The 22,446-nt window shown below is 48.0% G+C and overlaps 1 protein-coding gene across 3 annotated transcripts in view; it reads left to right on the forward strand.

Annotated features, from left to right (window-relative positions):
- Positions 1–22,446, forward strand: part of EPB41L4A (erythrocyte membrane protein band 4.1 like 4A) — a 403,094-nt gene that overhangs the window by 324,393 nt on the left and 56,255 nt on the right. For all 3 annotated transcript variants that reach the window (XM_075601703.1, XM_075601694.1, XM_075601711.1), the window contains 3 exons: positions 10,031–10,138; positions 11,286–11,333; positions 12,961–13,038. In XM_075601703.1, coding sequence (XP_075457818.1) covers positions 10,031–10,138; positions 11,286–11,333; positions 12,961–13,038 — 234 coding nt within the window. The remainder of the gene's footprint in view (positions 1–10,030; positions 10,139–11,285; positions 11,334–12,960; positions 13,039–22,446) is intronic.

Consider the following 22,446-nt stretch of genomic DNA (forward strand, 5'->3'; position numbering starts at 1 on the left):
GCTGATTAGTAAATATATGACCCTTAATGTGCACAAGGCAGGTAAGATGTGGTTCTGAGAAGTCTGAGAACATTTTTAAATGGTTCAGTGGTTCTTAAAAGGTTGAAACCGTGATTTACCATAGAACAATGTATTAGTAATGTTTGTAATATACACTCTAAAGAACTGGGTGCACTGTTGGCAAGTCCGTAAATGCACGAGTTGTCTGATTTCTTTTCTACTTAATTAAGTCTGTCAGCATTAAATATAATGACCATCTGAGGGAGGAATTTGTTTATTCATAGTAATAAGGATATTGCTGTCTTTTTGTTGCAATTAACTATATTCTGCTGTTCTGCCATTTTTTAAGCTGCACGGGTAGACACCGCTTAGTATAGCAGCATAGGAGCTAGTGTCTTGAGAACGGAATTGCTAAATTGCAAGTTTTAAGAGGGAGTTTATAGTTTGTGAGAATGTACCTAATTATTTCCTATGCAGTGTGTTCATGCCATGGTTAGATTATATTCTGAGGCCAGAGTCATGTGTGGTATTAATAGCCCAGATAGGTTCAACTCGTTCCTTTTACAAGCACAACAAGTTCTTTGTCTTTCTTCACTTTATTGAGAAAAGCATGGATTTACAAAGGCACTTGTGGATGATGGTGTTGTGGGAGAATGTCTCTATGGTGAGTGCGCTTGATAGTGGGGAAAGGTGAAAAGGATGAGGCCTTGTCAGTAGAGAGTAAATAGAAAATGTACTCACTCAGCCAGTGTTGAATGTAAAAGGAAACAGTGAGGGAATTCTGGGTAACAGGATAGCCTGGGGACAGACCATCTGTGAACAAGGCAGAGGGGGAGAGAGCAGACTAGCCCATTCTGATAGAAAGGTTGAGGTTGCTATAGCAACTTACTGGCCATGTCTGAGTAAACAACATGTGTATCAAAAAATGTTGCCTTTTCACATGCAGCAAGCTGCTGAGACAGGGGAAATAACAGGCAGCTAAACTAGGGAGATATGAATCCCATAAGCTGCAAAAGGAGACAGAGAAATATGGAATCCTGTTCCATAACACTCCCCATCTGGTATCTGGAGATACCACTATAATAAAGTATGTGGAACATATATGCAATGCAAATATAATATAACAATGCAAAAGTCCATGTCCACATAGCGATGTGATACCGGCTGGCATCACAGGCTTCAAAGTCCCTTGGCCAAGGTTCTTGGGCAAAGGATGCAAAGTGGATGCACCGCTCCAGGTTAGCTGGGTGCACCACAGTGTCTCTCTTGGTGAAAGTCTCTGGCACTGTTTCTTTTTGAACTTAAGGAAGAACAGTCCTTTTGTCTCTGTAGTTTTACCTACAGAGTGCATCCCCTTGTAGGTATGCCAGGTGTGGCAGCCTGTCACTCTAACACCTGGCGTTTGGCAGAAGGAGATGGCTTTTGGCTCCTTGCGGAAGCGGATCGACACTCCTGGAAGACTGGTTGTCGAATCTAGTCCAGTAAAGAGGGCGTCATTCGGGGAGACTCCCTGGAGCTGAGCGCTGGAGCTGAACACTACCCGGATTTGATCGGGTTCCTGAGGGTGGTAGACCCCAGATGATTGGAGGTACCAGCATTCTTCACCTTTCTTTATTAGAGGTGCTTGCTTTGCGTGGCCGGTAAGGATATCTTCTGGATGAAGGCCACAAAGTTGTTTTTAGTCTTCTGTTCCCTTTGTAGGTCGCAGAGGTGCGAAGTGAACCTAGAGATGTCATGTTCTCCATTGTTTGGGAGGCGCCTTCTTGGTGAACGGAATGGTAGCGGGTTCACCCAACTGCCCGGTCCGTCTTTGACGAGCTCCTTGACCGTTAACATCAGGAATCCTCTATCTCCCATCGATGGTGTTTGCTTGTCGTCGTCCCTTGTGGTCTGGAATGCTGTGCACCCTAAGTCATCGGTGCATTCCTCTTGCACGAGAACGTCTCCACGTATTTTGGTGATATGCCTTGGTGTCTCTTTGTTGACTGCCGTCAGGAGGTTGTTTTCTCCTTGGATAGGATGAAGTACAGTCTCTTTTGACCTTGTAAATCCCTTTGTGAAATGTCTCTGCGACTGTCTCTTTTTTGACATGCGAGAGGACAATCTTTTTGCCACTGTGGCTTCACCTGCAGGGCGCAATCTTTTGCGGCTATGCCAGCCGTGACAGCTGGCTGCCTTGTCGCTTGATACTCTGTGGAGAGGAATGGCTGTACGTCTCCGCTGTGTCATTGCTCTCAAGGGAACTGTCTGATAGTTTCTTTTCTTTTGGGAGATCCTTTTGTCGGTCACCTTCGGGAGGTTACTTTCTTCCTTCGGTGGAGTCAACTCGTTATCCTTGGTTGTCTTAACCACTAAGCATCCTAGGCCATTGTCACATCCACCTGATGTGAGGATGTTCTTGTCGATCTCAGGGGTATGACCTTGTCTCTTCTCTTCACTTGGCCCTCCTGTCACTTGGAGATGGCCAAGACATGGTTCAGAGAGGGATGTGTGTCCACATTCTGTTATCACCGTTCTGCGGGCATCAACATAGTCTTGTCCGTGCCCTTTGTTAGTGCACGCGTTGCCCACTATCACCCATCCTAGGTCAAGTCTTTGGGTGCATGGTGCGTTGTGGGGTCCGTTACATTGTTTACGGACTTTATGTACCCTCAAGATGTCCCTACCGAGCAGCAGCAAAATCTTGGCGCCTTGTTCTACCGGCGGGATGTAGTTGGCTATTCCTCTGAGGTGCGGGTGATGGCGTGCCACGTCTGGTGTGGGAATCTCGTCCCTATTTGTGGCCATGTGGTTGCACTCGATGAGTGTGGGGAGAGCTATCTTCACTCTGTTATCCACTGAACGTATGACGTAACCGCTTGCTCTTCTCCCTGTTGTCTCAGTTGACCCTGTACAGGTTCTGAGGGTGTAGGGTGAGGCATTGTCTTGTGAGTTGAATAAGTTGAAGAACTCCGTCTTCGCCAATGATCTGTTGCTTTGATCGTCGAGGATTGCATACATCCGAATAGCCTTCTCAGGTTGTCCCTGGGGGTGCACTGCGACAAGGCATATTTTGGAGCAGGACATTTTGTCACTTCCTTTTCCGCAAACCTCGGTGCGCTGAGACGTGACAGATGTTGGCTCTCCTTCTCCTTCCTCCCCGCCATGCTCCACTACGGAGGATGGGTTGTTGAGTTGGTGGAGTGTCAGCACCTCTGGATGTAAAGATGTTACGTGCTTGTCACTTTTGCACACTGCACATTTGATTTCTTCTTTACAGTGTCTGGCTAGGTGAGTCGTGGAACCGCAGCACCTGAAGCAAACTCTGAATTTTCCGAGTAACCTCTTGCGTTCCTCTAGGGACTTCATCCTGAACCCAAAGTACCTGTTAAGTGGGTGTGGCTTCTTGTGTATGGGACATTCCCTGTTTGGGTCCCTTGGTTCCTCGTCTCCGGCGACCGACTGATCGGTAGTAGTTTTTGTCGTAGGAGACACGTCCGTCCTGTGGACCGAGATGGGTGTTTGAGTGCTACCGTATCTCGCCACTGGTCTCTCATTCCTCAGGCTGCTTGCGTAGTCTTCAGTAGTCCTTACGTAGTCTTCAGTGCGTTGGGCTGGATCCTCTGTGGCTATCCGTCTATACGGTTGCTCCCCGCCGTCCTGTCTCGCAGCTGCTTCTAGGACTTCAGCTTGGGCTATGGCGGCGGCGGCTTCCTTCTCTTGATTTAGGGCCTCTAGTTCCGCAACAAATTCGGCTTTCCTCCGCGCGGCGGCAGCAATGGCTGCGGCGGCGTTGGCTGCGGTAGCAGTGGCTGCGGCGGCGTTCTGCTCCTCCTCTTCTACGCGCGCTCTTTATGCCCTTACGGCTGCCTCTCTCTGACCATATTCGGCCCTGGCACGTGCGGCCTCTGCGATGGCTCGCACCTTGGTAGCGCTGGTGCTTGCGCTGGATACGTTAGATTGCGCTGATCTTGCTGACCTTGATAAATGCCTGGATGTGCTTGAGCGCTGTGATGCGGTTTCCAGCAAAAGGTCTTTCCTCTTACTCTCGGCTTCCGTGTCACGTGTCAAGTCAATGTTATGCTGTAAGTCCCTTTCTTGCAGGCTTTCGCCGGTGTTAGCCCTGGCCAAGTAAGTGACGTATGCCTCTGACAGCTCTTGGTAGCATGCGTGATCTATCTTTAATTGAGTTATTGCCTGCTCGAGCTGTTGTACATAATTGCCAGCGCCGGCGACATTGCGTATCCCAAGTGTGGTTGTTTTCCAGGCCAACTCTAATTTAGCGCGGTGCGCTTCAATGTCAGTCTCATATTTTTCGCAGGCCTTTTGTGTCAATGTGACTGTCCATTTAGGCCTTGCGTCTGCCTGCGCCTGTTGCAGTTGCGCAGCGGTCTCTCTGTCTGAGTGGTCCCTCTCCTGCGTGATGTCTGGTGAGGCTCTGAGTTCTGCCATGCTGTAGGTGTGTGTAGGCCTTTAGCCAGTGCGTGTGGCGTGCGGTCTTTTACCTGCGTCAGCGATGGGCGACTGTCTCAGATGATGCCGAGCGGTGTCCTGCAGCATTCAGCGTAGGGGTAGCTGTACTCACAGGTGTCCGGTGGCTCTGACCCGTGTCCTGGCAGGCATCCTCTGGCGTGGCCCTTGGTGGCGCTGGCCGTGGGGATGTGCGCAGGGTAAGGTAAGATGGTAATCCCTCACTATGGAGCTGTGCAGAGGGTGAACTCAGACAGAGAAAGGCAATCAAGTTCTGTGTAAGATGCACTGTCTGTCTGCAAAGCTGCTGCCTTGTGTGCAAGGTTGTTTGCTGGCTGTGTGCAGTGTAAGCTGATAGCTGTACTGCCGCAGGCTGTGTGCAGTGCAAGCTGATTGTTGTTAGTAAGGCTGCTCCAAGACACACGGTCTCCTTTTCACTATTCTGAGGCCAGAGTCATCTGTGGTATGAATAGCCCAGATAGGTTCAACTCGTTCCTTTTACAAGCACAACAAGTTTTTTGTCTTTCTTCACTTTATTGAGAAAAGCATGGATTTACAAAGGCACTTGTGGATGATGGTGTTGTGGGAGAATGTCTCTATGGTGAGTGCGCTTGATAGTGGGGAAAGGTGAAAAGGATGAGGCCTTGCCAGTAGAGAGTAAACAGAAAACGTACTCATTCAGCCAGTGTTGAATGTAAAAGGAAGCAGTGAGGGAATTCTGGGTAACAGGATAGCCTGGGGACAGACCATCTGTGAACAAGGCAGAGGCAGAGGGGGAGAGAGCAGACTAGCCCATTCTGATAGAAAGGCTGAGGTTGCTATAGCAACTCACTGGCCATGTCTGAGTAAACAACATGTGTATCAAAAAATGTTGCCTTTTCACATGCAGCAAGCTGCTGAGATAGGGGAAATAACAGGCAGCTAAACTAGGGAGATATGAATCCCATAAGCTGCAAAAGGAGACAGAGAAATATGGAATCCTGTTCCATGACAGATTATATACATTATTTTACAGGATTAGCCATACAGGATCATGATGCATAGCCCCTCCGCTACTTTACACTGTGTGCATACCAGTGAGCTGGCTAAAAGTGCTCAGTATCCTACACTTTATGAATAACAAGTAGTTGCATGAGTAATTAATAATGAATACTATAAGCGGCCTAGTAGAGACATTGTGGCCTATTCATTAAACTCTGATAAGGGCATTCCTGAGAAAAAGGCAGCCATTTTTGCACTCATTTGCATGTCGCTGTATTCAAATGCCATTTTTGGTGCAATTCGGGTCTGGAGTATGCAATTTTGTGTGATATGCAAATTAGGCACATTTACATATTTATGAGAGTATGCAGATTGCTTGGAAATCACAGCTAGAAAGCTCACCTCCTTTAGATATAAATAGGGCTTCTGCAGGGTGTGTTACGCCGGTGCTGCCCGCAGACCAGACCCGTCCGCTGAGCTGAAGGGGTAAGTGGTAATACACGCACCCGCAGCAAAGGGAGCGTGTCCGGAGTGTGGTATTAAGCGTTGCCAGGCCAGATGTAGTAAGGTAGACAATAATTGCCGGTACCGGGTGTAGAAGTAGAATCGTCAAGGTCAGGGAGCGGAGAGTGGAGGAACGTCGAAGTCCAAGCCGTGTTCGAGGGGAGCCAGAGAGTGCGTAATCCGAGGAGTGCCGAGGTCGAGAGCCAAAGGGGGTAGTCGTACGAGTTGTGTCAGAACCTGTGAAATCACCAAGAGCAGACAGAGTATCATCTCTGATAGCAGAGACTATATCGAGCGAGGACTGAGAGGACAGAGAAGCTAGATAAAGCAGGGAGGTCCAATCAGGAACGGGGGCGGGTCAGGAGGAACTGCATGGAGACTCTCCTGATTGGTGCAGCCATTACAAGCCAGGTGAATCTTAGTACTGCAGTGAGTACGGCCGTGCGGCATGCGGGGGCGGAGCCTGAGGTCCGGGGGGCAGAAAGGAGAGTGTGCAATGTGCACGTGCTCCGTAAGGCGCGTGTGCGTGCGACCCACGCCAGAGGAAACTGCACGCGTGTTTGCGGGGAGAAGGGAACGCGCCCGGCGCCGAGGAGGGGGAATAGCGGCGGAATCACTGAGGGGGGATCCCGCGAGGGCAGCAGAGACGAGGAGCCGCTGAGGCCGGTAAGGCAGGGTTGCGCCGTGCGTCCAGGGTCCCCATGAAGGTAGAGAATGATCTGTGTGGGGGACGCAGGGGACGCCGAATCCTAACAGGGTGGCAGAGTGAGACAGAGAGATGAATGGCCCCTTCCTAAATTGGTCTCTCTCTAAAAGCCCTATTTCACCTACCTGAAGGAGTGGAGACTTCAGTGTTTTATATCGGAGTTTGATGAATCGGTCCCATTGACTGTACGGTAGGACAACCCAGTGTAACCAGGAATTATACGCAGGGAGAGCAGTAGCTGAAGAACACCTGTAAAAGAAGTTCAAGTATGAAAGAAAAGTCATCTGCATTATTACAATAACACACCTCCCCTCCTAAGGACACTGATACGATATGTCAGCTACAGGTTGGAATGGAAATGCCAAATCGAAGTCACTCATTAACCCTGTAGAATCCTCTATTAACTTCAAGAAAGTTTTTTTTTTTGTCCATACTAATTATTCCCACAATGTCAATGACTCCCCTCCAACCTTCTTGTTCATTTCTCCTCGGCTTGCTTTATTCCTTTTTATCTTTGCTGTAACTTTCTTTATCTCTAGCCTCTTCTTTTAATGTAACCTTCTTAATGTAACCTTCTGTACAAGCTTTCTCCCATCACATATGTTGCAGCCTCCCCCCTTCCTTCCCATTTTCTCTGGTGTCATGAGGTTCACTGTTTTCTACACTTAGTTCGCTTATCTGGTGCTAACCTCCCCATTAAATGATGCTCTTCTTTTAACCTTTTAACCCCTTCATTGCCTGAGGAGCAAGAACACATTGCTTTGCAATTTGTTTCCGACACCTCTGGCAGCAAAGAGATGTCAGCATCCATACCCCCACTCCTCCCTGCATGCTTGTTAACTTGGGGCCCTGGGTTACATTTGTGCCCTGGGTCCCATACAAGCTGGTGGTGGGCATGGACTTCAGTATTGTAACATCCGTTTAACTCGTCTACTGTGCTTTGCTTAAAGTGGTCTCCTTTGAACCCCATATTTTTGCTCCCATCTCCCCGTCTCCTGAACGCTCTTTCTATTTGATTTTTGCAAGACCACTCTTTCCATCTTTAAGACTTGAAGAGACACCTCTTAAAAAGCGTGGAAATATCAATAAACAGACCTGCTTTTTAAGAAATGTATCCACATTCTGTGCCATGCACTGACATGCCTGCTGCACTTATACTGTACTAGCTTATATACCCGGCGTTGCCCGGGATTTCATGTTTTATATGTTTATAAATATCCGCTCCCCCTCACTCCGCTCCCCCCTCTCTCTCCGCTCCCCCCCTTCTCTCTCCGCTCCCCCCCTCTCTCTCCGCTCCCCCCCTCTCTCTCCGCTCCCCCCTCTCTCCGCTCCCCCCTCTCTCCGCTCCCTCCCTTGCTCTGTCCCCATTCCCGTCTCTCTCTCCCCCTCTCTCCCCCCCCCTCTCTGCCCCGTTCACATCAATCCGGTCCCCCCATCACATGGATCCGGTCCCCCCCCCCATTCACAGCTCCGCCCCCCCCCCCCCATTCATAGCTATGGTTCCCCCCGTTTACAGCTCCGGTCCCCCCCAGTTCACAGCTCCGGTCCCCCGAGTCCCCTGGAGTACACCTCACTCTCTCCCCCGGCGGGGGGAAGGGTTGCTGGCGGCTCACTACTGGGGCAGGCGGGAGGGTTGCTCGGTGGCGGGTCACTGCAGGGGCGGACGGGAAGGTTGCTTTGCGGCGGCGGCTCACTGCGGGGGCGGGCGGGGAGGTTGCTCGGCAGCGGCTCAATGGGGAATCACAACACACACACTCAATCACAACAAACATACACAATCACCACACACAATCACAACACTCACTTACAAAACACACACACAAACAATCACAACCAACACACACACACACACACACAACACACTAACTCAATCACAATCGCAACACACAGACACAACACACAAACTCAATCACAACACCCACACACACTCAATGACAACACACACTCATATCACAACTCACACAACACACTCAATCACAAACACAGACACAACACACACTCATAAGTCATAAACTTTCACCTGGGGAGTACTAAGCATGCTCCGGTGGGGAAACAGGCAGGGGGAGGGAGGAGGGAATGTCTGTGTGCACAGAGAAGCCCCGCCCCCGCAGCAAGCCACAAAGGAGCAGCAGCACGGAGCTTGGCCGCCCGTGCACAGCTCTGCCCGCCCCCAGGTTTCCCCGCACCCAGCCTGCGCCCCTCCTAAATAATCTTGCGCCCCCAAGATGGCGCGCCCCCCAGTTTGCGCATAGCTGCCCTGGAGTACCCCTCACTTGGCGGGCGGGAGGGTTGCTCGCCGGCTCACTGTTGTGGCAGGCGGGAGGGTTGCTCGCCGACTCACTGTTGTGGCAGGCGGGAGGGTTGCTCAGCGGCGGGTCACTGTGGGTGTGGACGGGAGGGAGGGACGTGACATCACCCCGCCTCGGCGACAGCCAATGAGAGCCAAGGCCCGCCCCATAGTCAGCCAATGAGAGCCAAGCCCCGCCCCGCAGTCAGCCAATGGGAGCGCGCAAAACAAACCAGATAGATAGATATCTGTTTCCTATTTCTGTAAGCCTCCCATGCTACTCAGGATTGTAAGGTCTTCAGGGCAGGGATTCCCTTGTCTGAGTTCCACTTTCAGGTCTGTGTGATTTTGGGCATGTGAGTTTATCTTCCTGGCTTCAAAGTAACATATATTCAATGTTAAGCTCTTTGTGGCAGTTTTTTTTTTTATGTCACTGCAATGTATAATGCTGTATATACTGGCAGCACTATAACAGAATTAATTATTCAGTTTTAAGTCAGTTCATTTTCTGGTTATAAATGTGACTCTACAAACTGCCCTTGGTGTTCTGACCACGGCCGTGATTATAGTGCAGGCGCTTGCGACGGAGCACAAGGAGTCGCGCACGCCTTCCTTGCGTCCGTGGTCACGCACACTATGGCTGGCCTGATAGAAGTACTGTATTTTATTTGCGCCGCACAGCACTATGGCCCCAGCCTACTGCTGGGGCATTACTAAAATGTAAACTTCTGCATCTTTTTCACGTTTGGTTGAAACTAAGCTGTAGATTCAATGCAGTCATATAAAAAGTAAAATTTTCTATATCAAACCAGGCTAAGACGGGGTTTAGCTCAGTAAGACATTAATCTTTTACAGCTCTAGCCCCATCCAATGTATAAAATAACCTGATCGAGGTTGCCCGTTGAGACTTATTCCCTAAGACCTCATTTTCAAGGGTCAAGGATGTCATCTGAATAGAATGCTAATATATAGATCCAATTCCATGGTTTCTATGGGGGATTTTAGCTACAATACAATGATTTGCATGGGAGATTCAAGTACATGAGAAATGAACATTATTACTAATCAGCTTCAACCACTTCTTTGTGCATGTTTCATTTTAGTGGACTGTACAATTCTCCCAGTGATCGCAATAAATCACCAAAGTTTCCCAACCCTCGGCGGCGTAACCAATCTGGGAGCGACAACGAATCAGGGCAGCCTGTAAGGAGGTATGGGACATTTCTATGATATTGATATCTCTCTCACATACATACATACATACATACAGTACATACCAGCGCTCAAATTAAAAAAATTAATGCAATTAAAATAAACAATATAAATGTGTCAGTGAATATATAGTATATAACAATACATAGTTACAAGTCCAAATCAGGAGAACAAAGGAGAGAGTTTGCAGTCCGATCACACAATTCTTGTGCTGTGAAGCCAAAAACGTGGGGGTTGGAGGCTGCTGTATCCGGGAAGAATCACTCCCCAAGAAGAATCTGTATAGAAAAAGGGAAGAAACAGTGTACAACCCTAGTGCGTTACCACAAATATAGAATTTATTAAAAGGAAGAGGGAAGACAATGCCCACTTACAAGATGAATACAATAAAAGATAATTGAAAGGTTTCTTTGATACCGGTACCGCTGTGGTTAACAACCGTCAGCTGGGGGAACCTCCAGATGGTACGTCTAGTAGTGAGTGAGAGTCCAAAACGCCTCCTGCTGATAGAACTGCCGCTAGAAGCTGTAAGAGTCCTCAGACCCCGACATCAGTAATGGCAGCTGTAAATGTAAATGGTAGTGTAGGCACAGCTCAGCTCGGTACAGGCACTCACTCAATCTGCGTTGTTTGGAGGAGATCCCAATCGGTAACATGCAAGTCACGTGTCTAAAGTAGCGTGATGACATCACACACCCTACGCGTTTTGTCAGCGTCAGCTGACTTCATCAGGGGACTATCCCCTATATTCTATATTTGGGGTAATGCACTAGGGTTGTGCGCTGTTTCTTCCCCTTATCTATCTATCTACATACACACACACCACTGTGCAGCTTCTGCTCATCTTTAATGACTTTCTGTACAAATAGCATCCCTACATATCCTAGATTTGTATTTTCTAAAAGATGTATACATAGTATGGTACATATTGAAAAAAGAAAAGAGAATAATTTCCTTCCAACCAGCTGTTATTTGTAAATACAAGGGAAGAAGTTTAAAAAAAAAATGTGAGTATGTATGTTACACCATGCTGACCAACCATACGTACAAAGGCTGCTGTTTTACAAAAAGACAGTACAAAGCATCTTGCAGTATATTGTTCGTCACAAATCATAATGATACATTCTTATTATTTTCTCTCTGCAGGAAAGGTCAAAACAGTGGTGAAGATTCAGATCTAAAGCACAGGCGGAGGTATGCACACATGAGCTGACATAGGAGGCACTAATAAATAACATTCTGTAAGAGACATGTGCAGAGGTACGAGCAGGGAGACAGTTTTGGGGAAATTAAATAATGGCTTTTATAAGGATATATATATATATATATATATATATATATATATATATATATATATATATATATATATATATATATATGTATATATGTATATATATACACACACACAAAGAAATAAACAGCCTATCCCTTTGTAAGATCTAACTCACATCCCCAGTCCCTATCTGCAGGGCTAGGAGGATAAGCCTCTTACTAACCTAAAACCCCAAAGTCCAAAAGTGGTACCTCAAAGCAAGTGGCCCATCATGTCAGTCTCTGGGTCAGTGTCCGTTGAGGGGCCAGCCTCTGGCGGGTTCCCAGGTTCGCTGCACCCTGAAATAGAGGTCTGGTCCCTGGTGTCTTGCTGGCAGCCCACAGTCCAGTGTGCTCAAGAGTCTCTCTGTTAGTTCCCAGCAGGAGGCTTTTCAAACTGTCTGATTAGCCAGGTGGAGACTGGTTAATTGATGTTGGCTGCAATTAATCAGCTGCCTACTGGATTTCTCAGCCCACTAGAGGCTTTCTATTGAAGCTTAATTTAGACAGGGTTAAGTCCCTGTTACACATTCCTATATTCTTCTAGAAGAAACCGAGTTACCTGGCTGTAAAGACAGCCATAAAATTGGGTAGATTTCTGGTAGGAGTCTGGTAGGAGTCCCACTGCCAGGTACCGTGGGCATATATCTCTATTCCAGTGTAAATATAAGCTCTGAAGGGGATTGTGATTCATACAGTTCATCACTCCACAACAGAGTCAGAGTAAATAAATAGATTAGTATTGTTAGAACTTAGAAATTCCACAGGCATAGAAGGTAAATGGTTGTGGGATAGCCACAGTACTTACCACTGTGCTTCATGAAATATTAGTCTGCAGACCAAACGTTTCCACCCAATGCCTTTAATGCATTGTTATGGCTCCTAGAAATAAAGCAGGGAATATACATTACATGCTTTCATTTAACAGATCTTTCTTATGGTCTCTATCTTTCGATTGGAGTTGAGTGAAGCTTCGCACTCTCTATACAACAACAGTTAATGGTGCTTATGGCCTGTCCATGCTTGTGCCCTTGCCGGGTCAATAGGAACAAACACCGGCACATGAAAAGCAAATAAAGTTGGGGTTTATTACATCATACCAAACAAGGGTCAACAAGCCTATATATACAGTTTATATGGAGAGAGAGAGAGAGAGATGCTCTGTCATTGTCTGACCTCCAACCTGGTTTCAGTTTCTTTAGTTTCACATGGCATGGTGTTGTGCAAACACAAACAAGCTTCTTACATACATTGTTCTTTTTAGCTTGCTCCCTACACACATTTTAGACAGCAAAATTAAATGAAAATGTCCCATCAGGAAGTTTCTGCCAGCAGAATGACAGGCATCAGGAGTAGGGGTATCTGTTCGTCTGCTATATGGGTGCCATAGTTATTCGGATCCTATAACTGGACAAGTATCTACTTCTTTTGCAGTTTTTAAACATAGAAAATGATTGTATCTCTTCTATTAAGACCCGATTGAATTAATTTATCTTGATTTTACCTCTAGATCACGGTCACGTTGTAATACCAGCAGTGGTAGTGAATCTGAAAACTGCAACAGGGAACATCGAAAGAAGAGAAACAGGTAATAATGACACCTCTCAGGCTCACAGAAAGCCATTCGTAAATATATTTGTATGTACATGTGTTTGTGTGTATATATATATGTAGCCAAGTCCCCCTCCTTACCTCTAGTGAAGGGGAACTGGCTGGCTGGTCAGTGATACGCCGGAGCTCTGTGCGAATGGGGAAGGTAGCGGTGGCTGCTGCAGACTTGTTGTGCATGCGCAGTTGCGGCTGGAGCGGCGGCCATCTTTAAATGTCTGCAAAAGGCATTAAGAACTACAAGCCGCATAAGGCATTGCTAGGAAAGAGTGCAGCACCATGTCGGATTGGCTCCGCATGGACTGTAACGGGACTACGAGTTCTAAAATCCTCAGGGGGGGGGGGAAATACCATATGGGCTGTCCCAGCCAATGGGATTTATGCAGCCTGGAGGAGCAGGATATCCTCCGTGAGCGGACCCTTCCCCTTAGAGCATAGTAGTACAGCTGCGCGGTGGATGGACATCCATGCGGATGACCTGCAGCCTGGGACCAGACTGCAGGTTCAGAGACATTTGTGTGAGACACTCCGGCTGGAGCTCACCCCACGTGGAGGACTGGACTCTAAGGCGTGAGGGGATTGTTGGAGGCCCTGCGGCGTGGGACCGATTCAGCACACGGCTACAAGCAGCACCTGGGTACTGGAGTACCCATTACCGGGGGTAGCGCAACTTCATATTTGGGTGGGACTTGCTGGGACAGGACACCAGCCATTCACATGGAGCCCATTTAAGCTGATGCATGTGAATGGATATTACAGGCAAAAGGTGACACATTGTGTGCTCATTTGCATGTCATTTCCCATAATTCCTTGCTGCAGTGGGAGCACTGTATGCGAGGTGATAATGGTGAAAGGCAGGGTTGCAGACCTGTATAAGACATGTGAATGTGCTCACAAGAGATATTCTTTATTGGTTATATGCCAACGGTGGAAATTTTTTGTTGCCTTTTTCACCCATCATAACTTAAAATATGATATATGTACATATATATATATATATACAGTGCTTGACAAATCACCCAAAAATCTACTCGCCGAACCAAAAAATCTACTCGCCACCTAGTCCCGCCCCCAACCCCGCCTCTAGTCCCGCCCCCAGCCACGCATTTTAAAAAAAGCCATAAATTGAATAAATTCCTAGTAAGAACATTCGTTTTTGATATTAGTTTATTTATTGTATTACATTATACTACAATTAGTCCTTGGTGTGTGTGTGTGTGTGTGTGTGTGTGTGTGTGTGTGTGTGTGTGTGTGTGTGTGTGTGTGTGTGTGTGTGTGTGTGTGTGTGTGTGTGTATAAATGTCAAATCTAGAAAAAAAAAGCCAGATGTGGATGACTAGTTTCCTGCACCCCTTAACTAGTGTCTGGATGCCCCCGCTTCACAATATTTAAAGCAGCAATCCCGTCTGGGATCTTACCTGATCCGCAGACCCTCAAAGTCCAGGTACCCTCATTCCCGCAATGTTATACATTGGAGGGGAAGTGTTCGTTACCTGTCTTCTGGGTTAGGGGGGGTTCGATGTCTTCCGTGTGAAGCTTGAGTCAGATCTGGAAGTAAGCAGTATAGGTTATTTCAGTGTAGTATAGGGCAGTTAAGATATCCAGATCCATAGTGTGAGAGTGTGTGGGGGAGAGAGCGAGAGTGTGTGGGGGAGAGAGCGAGAGTGTGTGGGGGAGAGAGCGAGAGTGTGTGGGGGAGAGAGAGAGAGTGTGGGAGAGAGTGAGAGTGAGAGAGAGAGAGAGTGGGAGAGAGAGAGAGTGGGAGAGAGAGAGAGTGGGAGAGAGAGAGAGTGGGAGAGAGAGAGAGTGGGAGAGAGAGAGAGTGGGAGAGAGAGAGAGTGGGAGAGAGAGTGGGAGAGAGAGGGAGTGGGAGAGAGAGAGAGAGAGAGTGGGAGAGAGAGAGTGGGAGAGAGAGAGAGTGACAGAGAGAGAGAGTGACAGAGAGAGAGAGTGACAGAGAGAGAGAGTGACAGAGAGAGAGAGTGACAGAGAGAGAGAGTGACAGAGAGAGAGAGAGTGACAGAGAGAGAGAGTGACAGAGAGAGAGAGTGACAGAGAGAGAGAGTGGGAGAGACAGAGAGAGAGAGTGGGAGAGACAGAGAGAGAGAGTGGGAGAGACAGAGAGAGAGAGTGGGAGAGACAGAGAGAGAGAGTGGGAGAGAGAGAGTGGGAGAGAGAGAGAGTGGGAGAGAGAGAGAGTGGGAGAGAGAGAGAGTGGGAGAGAGAGAGAGTGGGAGAGAGAGAGAGTGGGAGAGAGAGAGAGTGACAGAGAGAGAGAGTGACAGAGAGAGAGAGTGACAGAGAGAGAGAGTGACAGAGAGAGAGAGTGACAGAGAGAGAGAGTGACAGAGAGAGAGAGTGACAGAGAGAGAGAGTGACAGAGAGAGAGAGTGGGAGAGACAGAGAGAGAGAGTGGGAGAGACAGAGAGAGAGAGTGGGAGAGTGGGAGAGACAGAGAGAGAGAGTGGGAGAGACAGAGAGAGAGAGTGGGAGAGTGGGAGAGACAGAGAGAGAGAGTGGGAGAGACAGAGAGAGAGAGTGGGAGAGACAGAGAGAGAGAGAGAGAGAGAGAGTGGGAGAGACAGAGAGAGAGAGTGGGAGAGACAGAGAGAGAGAGTGGGAGAGACAGAGAGAGAGAGTGGGAGAGACAGAGAGGGAGAGACAGAGAGAGAGAGTGGGAGAGACAGAGAGAGAGAGTGGGAGAGACAGAGAGAGAGAGTGGGAGAGACAGAGAGAGAGAGTGGGAGAGAGACAGAGAGAGAGACAGAGAGAGAGACAGAGAGAGAGACAGAGAGAGAGACAGAGAGAGACAGATAAAGAGACGTCAAGGCGCCGTGACGTTGACGCTGCTCCGCGCTGATTGGATGTTTTCAGCCGACAGTGCTCTGAAAAACAGCTTGGCTGTCGGCTGAAAACTCCAGCGCCTCAGCACGCCTGCGGACGCTCGCGTGAGCCCCCTCTAAAGGCATCCTCATTGAGTATGCAGGGGCTCAGCGCGGAGCGTCCGCAAGGCTCAGCGCGGCCTGTCCTTCTATGGACTCGGCCAGAGAGACAGATAGAGAGAGAGAGACAGATAGAGAGAGACAGATAGAGAGAGACAGACAGAGAGAGACAGACAGAGAGTGACAGACAGAGAGAGACAGACAGAGAGAGACAGACAGAGAGAGACACACAGAGAGAGACAGACAGAGAGAGACACACACAGAAAAAGAGAGACACACACAGAGAGAGAGAGACACACACAGAAAAAGAGAGACACACACAGAAAAAGAGAGACACACACAGAAAAAGAGAGACACACACAGAAAAAGAGAGACACACACAGAAAAAGAGAGACACACAGAAAAAGAGAGACACACACAGAAAAAGAGAGACACACAGAAAAAGAGAGACACAGAACACACACAGAGAGAATGAGAGACAAAGACAGAGAGAGGGCGAGGGCGACAGGGAGAAGGCGAGGGCGACATAGGGAGAGGGTGACACTCACAGACACACACTCACTCTCACAGACACGCAGAGACACACTCACGCAGACACTCATGCAGAGACACACTCACGCAGAAGACTCACAGACACACACTCAGAGACACTCACTCACACACACACACACACACAGACACACACACACACAGACACACACACACAGATAGGCACACAGACAGGCACACACACAGACACACAGACAGACAGACACACAGGCACACTGACAGACACACAGGCACACTCACAGACACACAGACACACTCACAGACACACAGGCACACTCACAGACACACAGGCACACTCACAGACACACAGGCACACAGGCACACTCACAGACACACAGACACACAGGCACACAGGCACACTCACAGGCACACTCACAGGCACACTCACAGACACACAGGCACACTGACAGACACACACACACACAGGCACACTGACAGGCACACTCACAGACACACAGGCACACTCACAGACACACAGGCACACTCACAGACACACAGGCACACTCACAGACACACAGGCACACTCACAGACACACAGGTACACTCACAGACACACAGGCACACTCACAGACACACAGGCACACTCACAGGCACACTCACAGACACACAGGCACACTCACAGACACACAGGCACACTGACAGACACACAGACACACTGACAGACACACAGGCACACTGACAGACACACAGGCACACTCACAGACACACAGGCACACTCACAGGCACACTCACAGACACACAGGCACACTCACAGACACACAGGCACACTGACAGACACACAGACACACTGACAGACACACAGGCACACTCACAGACACACAGGCACACTGACAGACACACAGGCACACTCACAGACACACAGGCACACTCACAGACACACAGGCACACTCACAGACACACAGGCACACAGGCACACAGGCACACTCACAGACACACAGGCACACTCACAGACACACAGGCACACTCACAGACACACAGGCACACTCACAGACACACAGGCACACTGACAGACACACAGGCACACTCACAGACACACAGGCACACTGACAGACACACAGGCACACTCACAGACACACAGGCACACTCACAGACACACAGGCACACAGGCACACAGGCACACTCACAGACACACAGGCACACTCACAGACACACAGGCACACTCACAGGCACACTCACAGGCACACTCACAGACACACAGGCACACTGACAGACACACACACACACACACACACAGGCACACTGACAGGCACACTCACAGACACACTCACAGACACACAGGCACACTCACAGACACACAGGCACACTCACAGACACACAGGCACACTCACAGACACACAGGCACACTCACAGACACACAGGCACACTCACAGGCACACTGACAGACACACAGGCACACTGACAGACACACAGGCACACTCACAGACACACTCACAGACACACAGGCACACTGACAGACACACACACACACAGGCACACTGACAGGCACACTCACAGACACACAGGCACACTCACAGACACACAGGCACACTGACAGGCACACAGGCACACTCACAGACACTCAGTCTGTCACTCACACACTCACCGGGTCACACGTGGCAGCAGTGGGGTCTCCGCACGGCAGTGGGCCCTCTCCAAGACATGGGACACACAGCGCAGCGTGGGCCTCAGCAGCAGCAGCAGCAGGTCCCAGCAGCAGCAGCAGCAGCAGCAGGTCCCAGCAGCAGCAGCAGCAGCAGGTCCCAGCAGGAGCAGCAGCAGCAGCAGCAGCAGGTCCCAGCACGAGCAGGAGCAGGTCCCAGCAGCAGCAGCAGCAGGTCCCAGCAGGAGCAGGAGCAGGTCCCAGCAGGAGCAGGAGCAGGTCCCAGCAGGAGGCGCGCACGGGGGAAGCTGGGTTTGCACTTCCCCCTCCGTCCCACGTGGGGAGCGGAGGGTGCGGGGGGGCTGGATCGCGCGCTTGATTTGGGCTTCCCCCTCCGTTCCACGTGGGGAGCGGAGGGGGGAGGGTGTGGGGGCTGGATCGCGCGCGGCGCTTGTTTTGGGGTTCCCCCTCCGTCCCACGTGGGGAGCGGAGGGGGGGGGGCTGGGTTGCGCGCGGGGCTTGGTTTGGGCTCCCCCTCCGTCCCACGTGGGGAGCGGAGGGGGGGGGGGGCTGGGTTGCGCGCGGGGCTTGGTTTGGGCTTCCCCCTCCGTCCCACGTGGGGGGGGGGGAGGGATGCGGGGGATTCTGGGTTGCTGGGGGGAACAGGCAGCGCAAATGGCAGGACACTCTGCTTGCCCTGTGCACGCGCGCCGGGACCACAGGATTTGCCGCCATTTTTTTTAACTTTTTTTTTAACCCAATCAGGGAGGGGGATTATTTATTTATTTATTTAAAAAAAAAAAAAAAAAAAAATTGGCACGAGCAGGGGAATTCATTGAGCTGCAGCACGGGTCGCCAGCTGCCTAAATCCACTCGCAACGGGCGACAGGTTAACATTATTTGTCGAGCACTGTATATATATATATATATATATATATATATATATATATTATTTTTAATTATCTTTAGCTTCCTATTTTTGATCATAATTTCCTACGTTATGGTGAAATTTAGCGGTAGTAGTTTTCTATCTTGTACAAATCTTAAAGCACCCGAGTGCATCCTTTCTTTCATTACCTATGATCCCCTGAATACACAGTCTCCATATGTGCTGCATATTCCATGGAAATTGTGGTTGTGCTGTTCAGAGTTAGGTATGATCAGTTTTGAAAAGCTATACATTGAAAACATAGCTTTCATTCTAAAATTTGTGTTACAATAGTAATAAAGGAATTGCTTTGCCACATGCTGCTTCAACCAAGCTAAGTAGGACTAGTGCATCCATTCTAGTGACCTGTTGCTCTTTCAATGGCTACCAATAACAGTGTGTATGATCGCCATCTACTGGTCTGAAAGAGGCTTTTCTTGTACATAATGATCCAGGTTCAGTAAGCAGTACTATGATGTACAGTCTTATGACCCATTCATTTGGACTACGCTGGGCCAGATCCACAGAACTCCATTAAATCAGGGCTAATAAAAGGACATTACCTAAATCATTAAGGGACATTATGTTCCCTGAGGTTTTGTCTCAGTTTGTCTTGACATGTACAGTTTTATGAAAAAGAAAGTACACCCTCTTTGAATTCTATGGTTTTACATATCAGGACATAATAACAATATCTGTTCCTTAGCAGGTCTTAAAATTAGATAAATAGAACCTCAGATGAACAACAACACATGACATATTACACCGTGTCATGATTTATTTAACAAAAATAAAGCCATAATGGAGAAGCCATGTGTGAAAAACTAAGTATACCTTATGATTCAATAGCTCGTAGAACCACCTTTAGCAGCAATAACTTGAAGTAATCGTTTTCTGTGTGACTTTATCAGTCTCTCACATTGTTGTGGAGGAATTTTGGCCCACTCTTCTGTACAACGTTGCTTCAGTTCATTGAGGTTTGTGGGCATTTGTTTATGCCCAGCTCTCTTAAGGTCCAGCCACTGCATTTCAATCGGGTTGAGGTCTGGACTTTGACTGGGCCATTGCAGCACCTTGATTCTTTTCTTCTTCAGCCATTCTGTTATAGATTTGCTGGTGTGCTTGGGATCATTGTCCTGTTGCAAGACCCAATTTCGGCCAAGCTTTAGCTGTTGGACAGATGGCCTCACATTTGACTCTAGAATACTTTGGTATACAGAGGAGTTCATGGTCGACTCAATGACTGCAAGGTTCCCATGTCCTGTGGCTGAAAAACAAGCCCAAATCATCACTCCTCCACCACCATGCTTGACAGTTGGTATGAGGTGTTTGTGCTGATATGCTGTGTTTGGTTTTCGCCAAACGTGGCGCTGTGCATTATGGCCAAACATCTCCACTTTAGTCTCGTCTGTCCAAAGGACATTGTTCCAGAAGTCTTGTGGTTTGTTTAGATGCAGCTTTGCAAACCTAAGCCGTGCTACCATGTTCTTTTTAGAGAGAAGAGGCTGTCTCCTGGCAACCCTTCCAAACAAACCATACTTGTTCAGTCTTTTTCTAATTGTACTGTCATGAACTTTAACATTTAACATGCGAACTGAGGCCTGTAGAGTCTGAGATGTAACTCTTGTTTTTTTGCAATTTCTCTGAGCATTGCACGGTCTGACCTTGGGGTGAATTTGCTGGGATGTCCACTCCTGGGAAGATTGGCAACTGTCTTGAATGATTTCCACTTTTCAATAATCTTTCTCACTGTAGAATGATGGACTTTAAATTGTTTGAAAATTGCCTTATAACCTTTCCCAGACTGATGGGCAGCAACAATTGCTTCTCTAAGATCATTGCTGATGTCTTTCCTCCTTGGCATTGTGTTAACACACACCTGAATGCTCCAGACCAGCAAACTGCTAAAACTTCGGCTTTAATAGAGGTGGTCACACTTGCTGATGATCAATTAATCAAGGGAATTTGATTAGCAGCACCTGTCTGCTACTTAGCATCTTAATTCCTATGGAAGCAGTAAGGGTGTACTTAGTTTTTCACACATAGCTTCTCCATTTCGGCTTTATTTTTGTTAAATAAATCATGACACGGTGTAATATGCCATGTGTTGTTGTTCGTCTGAGGTTATATTTACCTCATTTTAAGACCTGCTAAGGAACAGATGATTGTTATTATGCCCTGATATGTAAAACCATAGAATTCAAAGAGGGTGTACTTTCTTTTTCACACAACTGTATGTATGTGTATCTTTATTTATATAGCACCATCTTTGTACTTAGCGCGTCACAGCAGTAATATATATGACATAATAATATAACACAATGGTAATAAGTGCTTGAGACATAAAAGTAACATTAGGAAAAGAAGTCCCTGCCCAGAAGAGCTTACAATTGAAGTGGTAAGTAGGAAGAAGGTACAGAGACAGTAGGAGGGTATGTATGGTAAGTGCGTCTGCAGGGGGCCACGGTCGTGGTACTGTTGTGTCTTACAATGTTATTGCCCTCCCCCATTGTACTGCAATGCGGAACATATTGGCACCATACAAATACAACACTAGTGTCCACCGTGCAGGATGACATCAAACGGCAGAAAGTCCCTCTTGCAGCTCTTCTCTAAACAGGACAATCCAAGTCCAGCACAGACACAATCTCCAACCAGAAAAAAACCTCAAGAAGAACAGAGCGCATCGAGGTAAGTATATAACATTTTATAACAAATAAAGACAGTATCCAGACTTTAACTTCCGTTCAAAGAAACTTTTGCTCTACCAATTGAAGCCGGGAGACCCTCCGATGATCGTACTCAACCGGTACAGTGCCTGAAGTAAACAACATAAATATGATAATAAAAGTAATTTCCACAACGCTAATTATATGCGAAAACAACGGCCATTGTTTATCTCATTAGAATAGACGTGACATCACGTTATTGTAACGCACCATTGCGTTATCTGCCAATGACATCACGTTGAGTACGTGTTAGTCATAAGGAAAGAGAGCCAGACCTAGTTTAGTAAAGGATCCATTGACTTATATTTGCCTCTCCAAACACACCGGAGGTACCTGGTAAATTCGATCATTTAACACATTTGATCATGCAAAGTATGTTTAGTCCCTGCATTAACCTTACTGGACCCTCGTGGATATGCAAAGTAACGTTTAGTCCCTGCATTAACCTTACTGGACCCTCGTGGATATGCAAAGTAACTTTTAGTCCCTGCATTAACCTTACTGGACCCTCGTGGATATGCAAAGTAACGTTTAGTCCCTGCATTAACCTTACTGGACCCTCGTGGATATGCAAAGTATGTTTAGTCCCTGCATTAACCTTACTGGACCCTCGTGGATATGCAAAGTAACGTTTAGTCCCTGCATTAACCTTACTGGACCC

Source organism: Ascaphus truei, chromosome 1, assembly GCF_040206685.1.
Source record: "Ascaphus truei isolate aAscTru1 chromosome 1, aAscTru1.hap1, whole genome shotgun sequence".
NCBI classification, from domain to species: domain Eukaryota; kingdom Metazoa; phylum Chordata; class Amphibia; order Anura; family Ascaphidae; genus Ascaphus; species Ascaphus truei.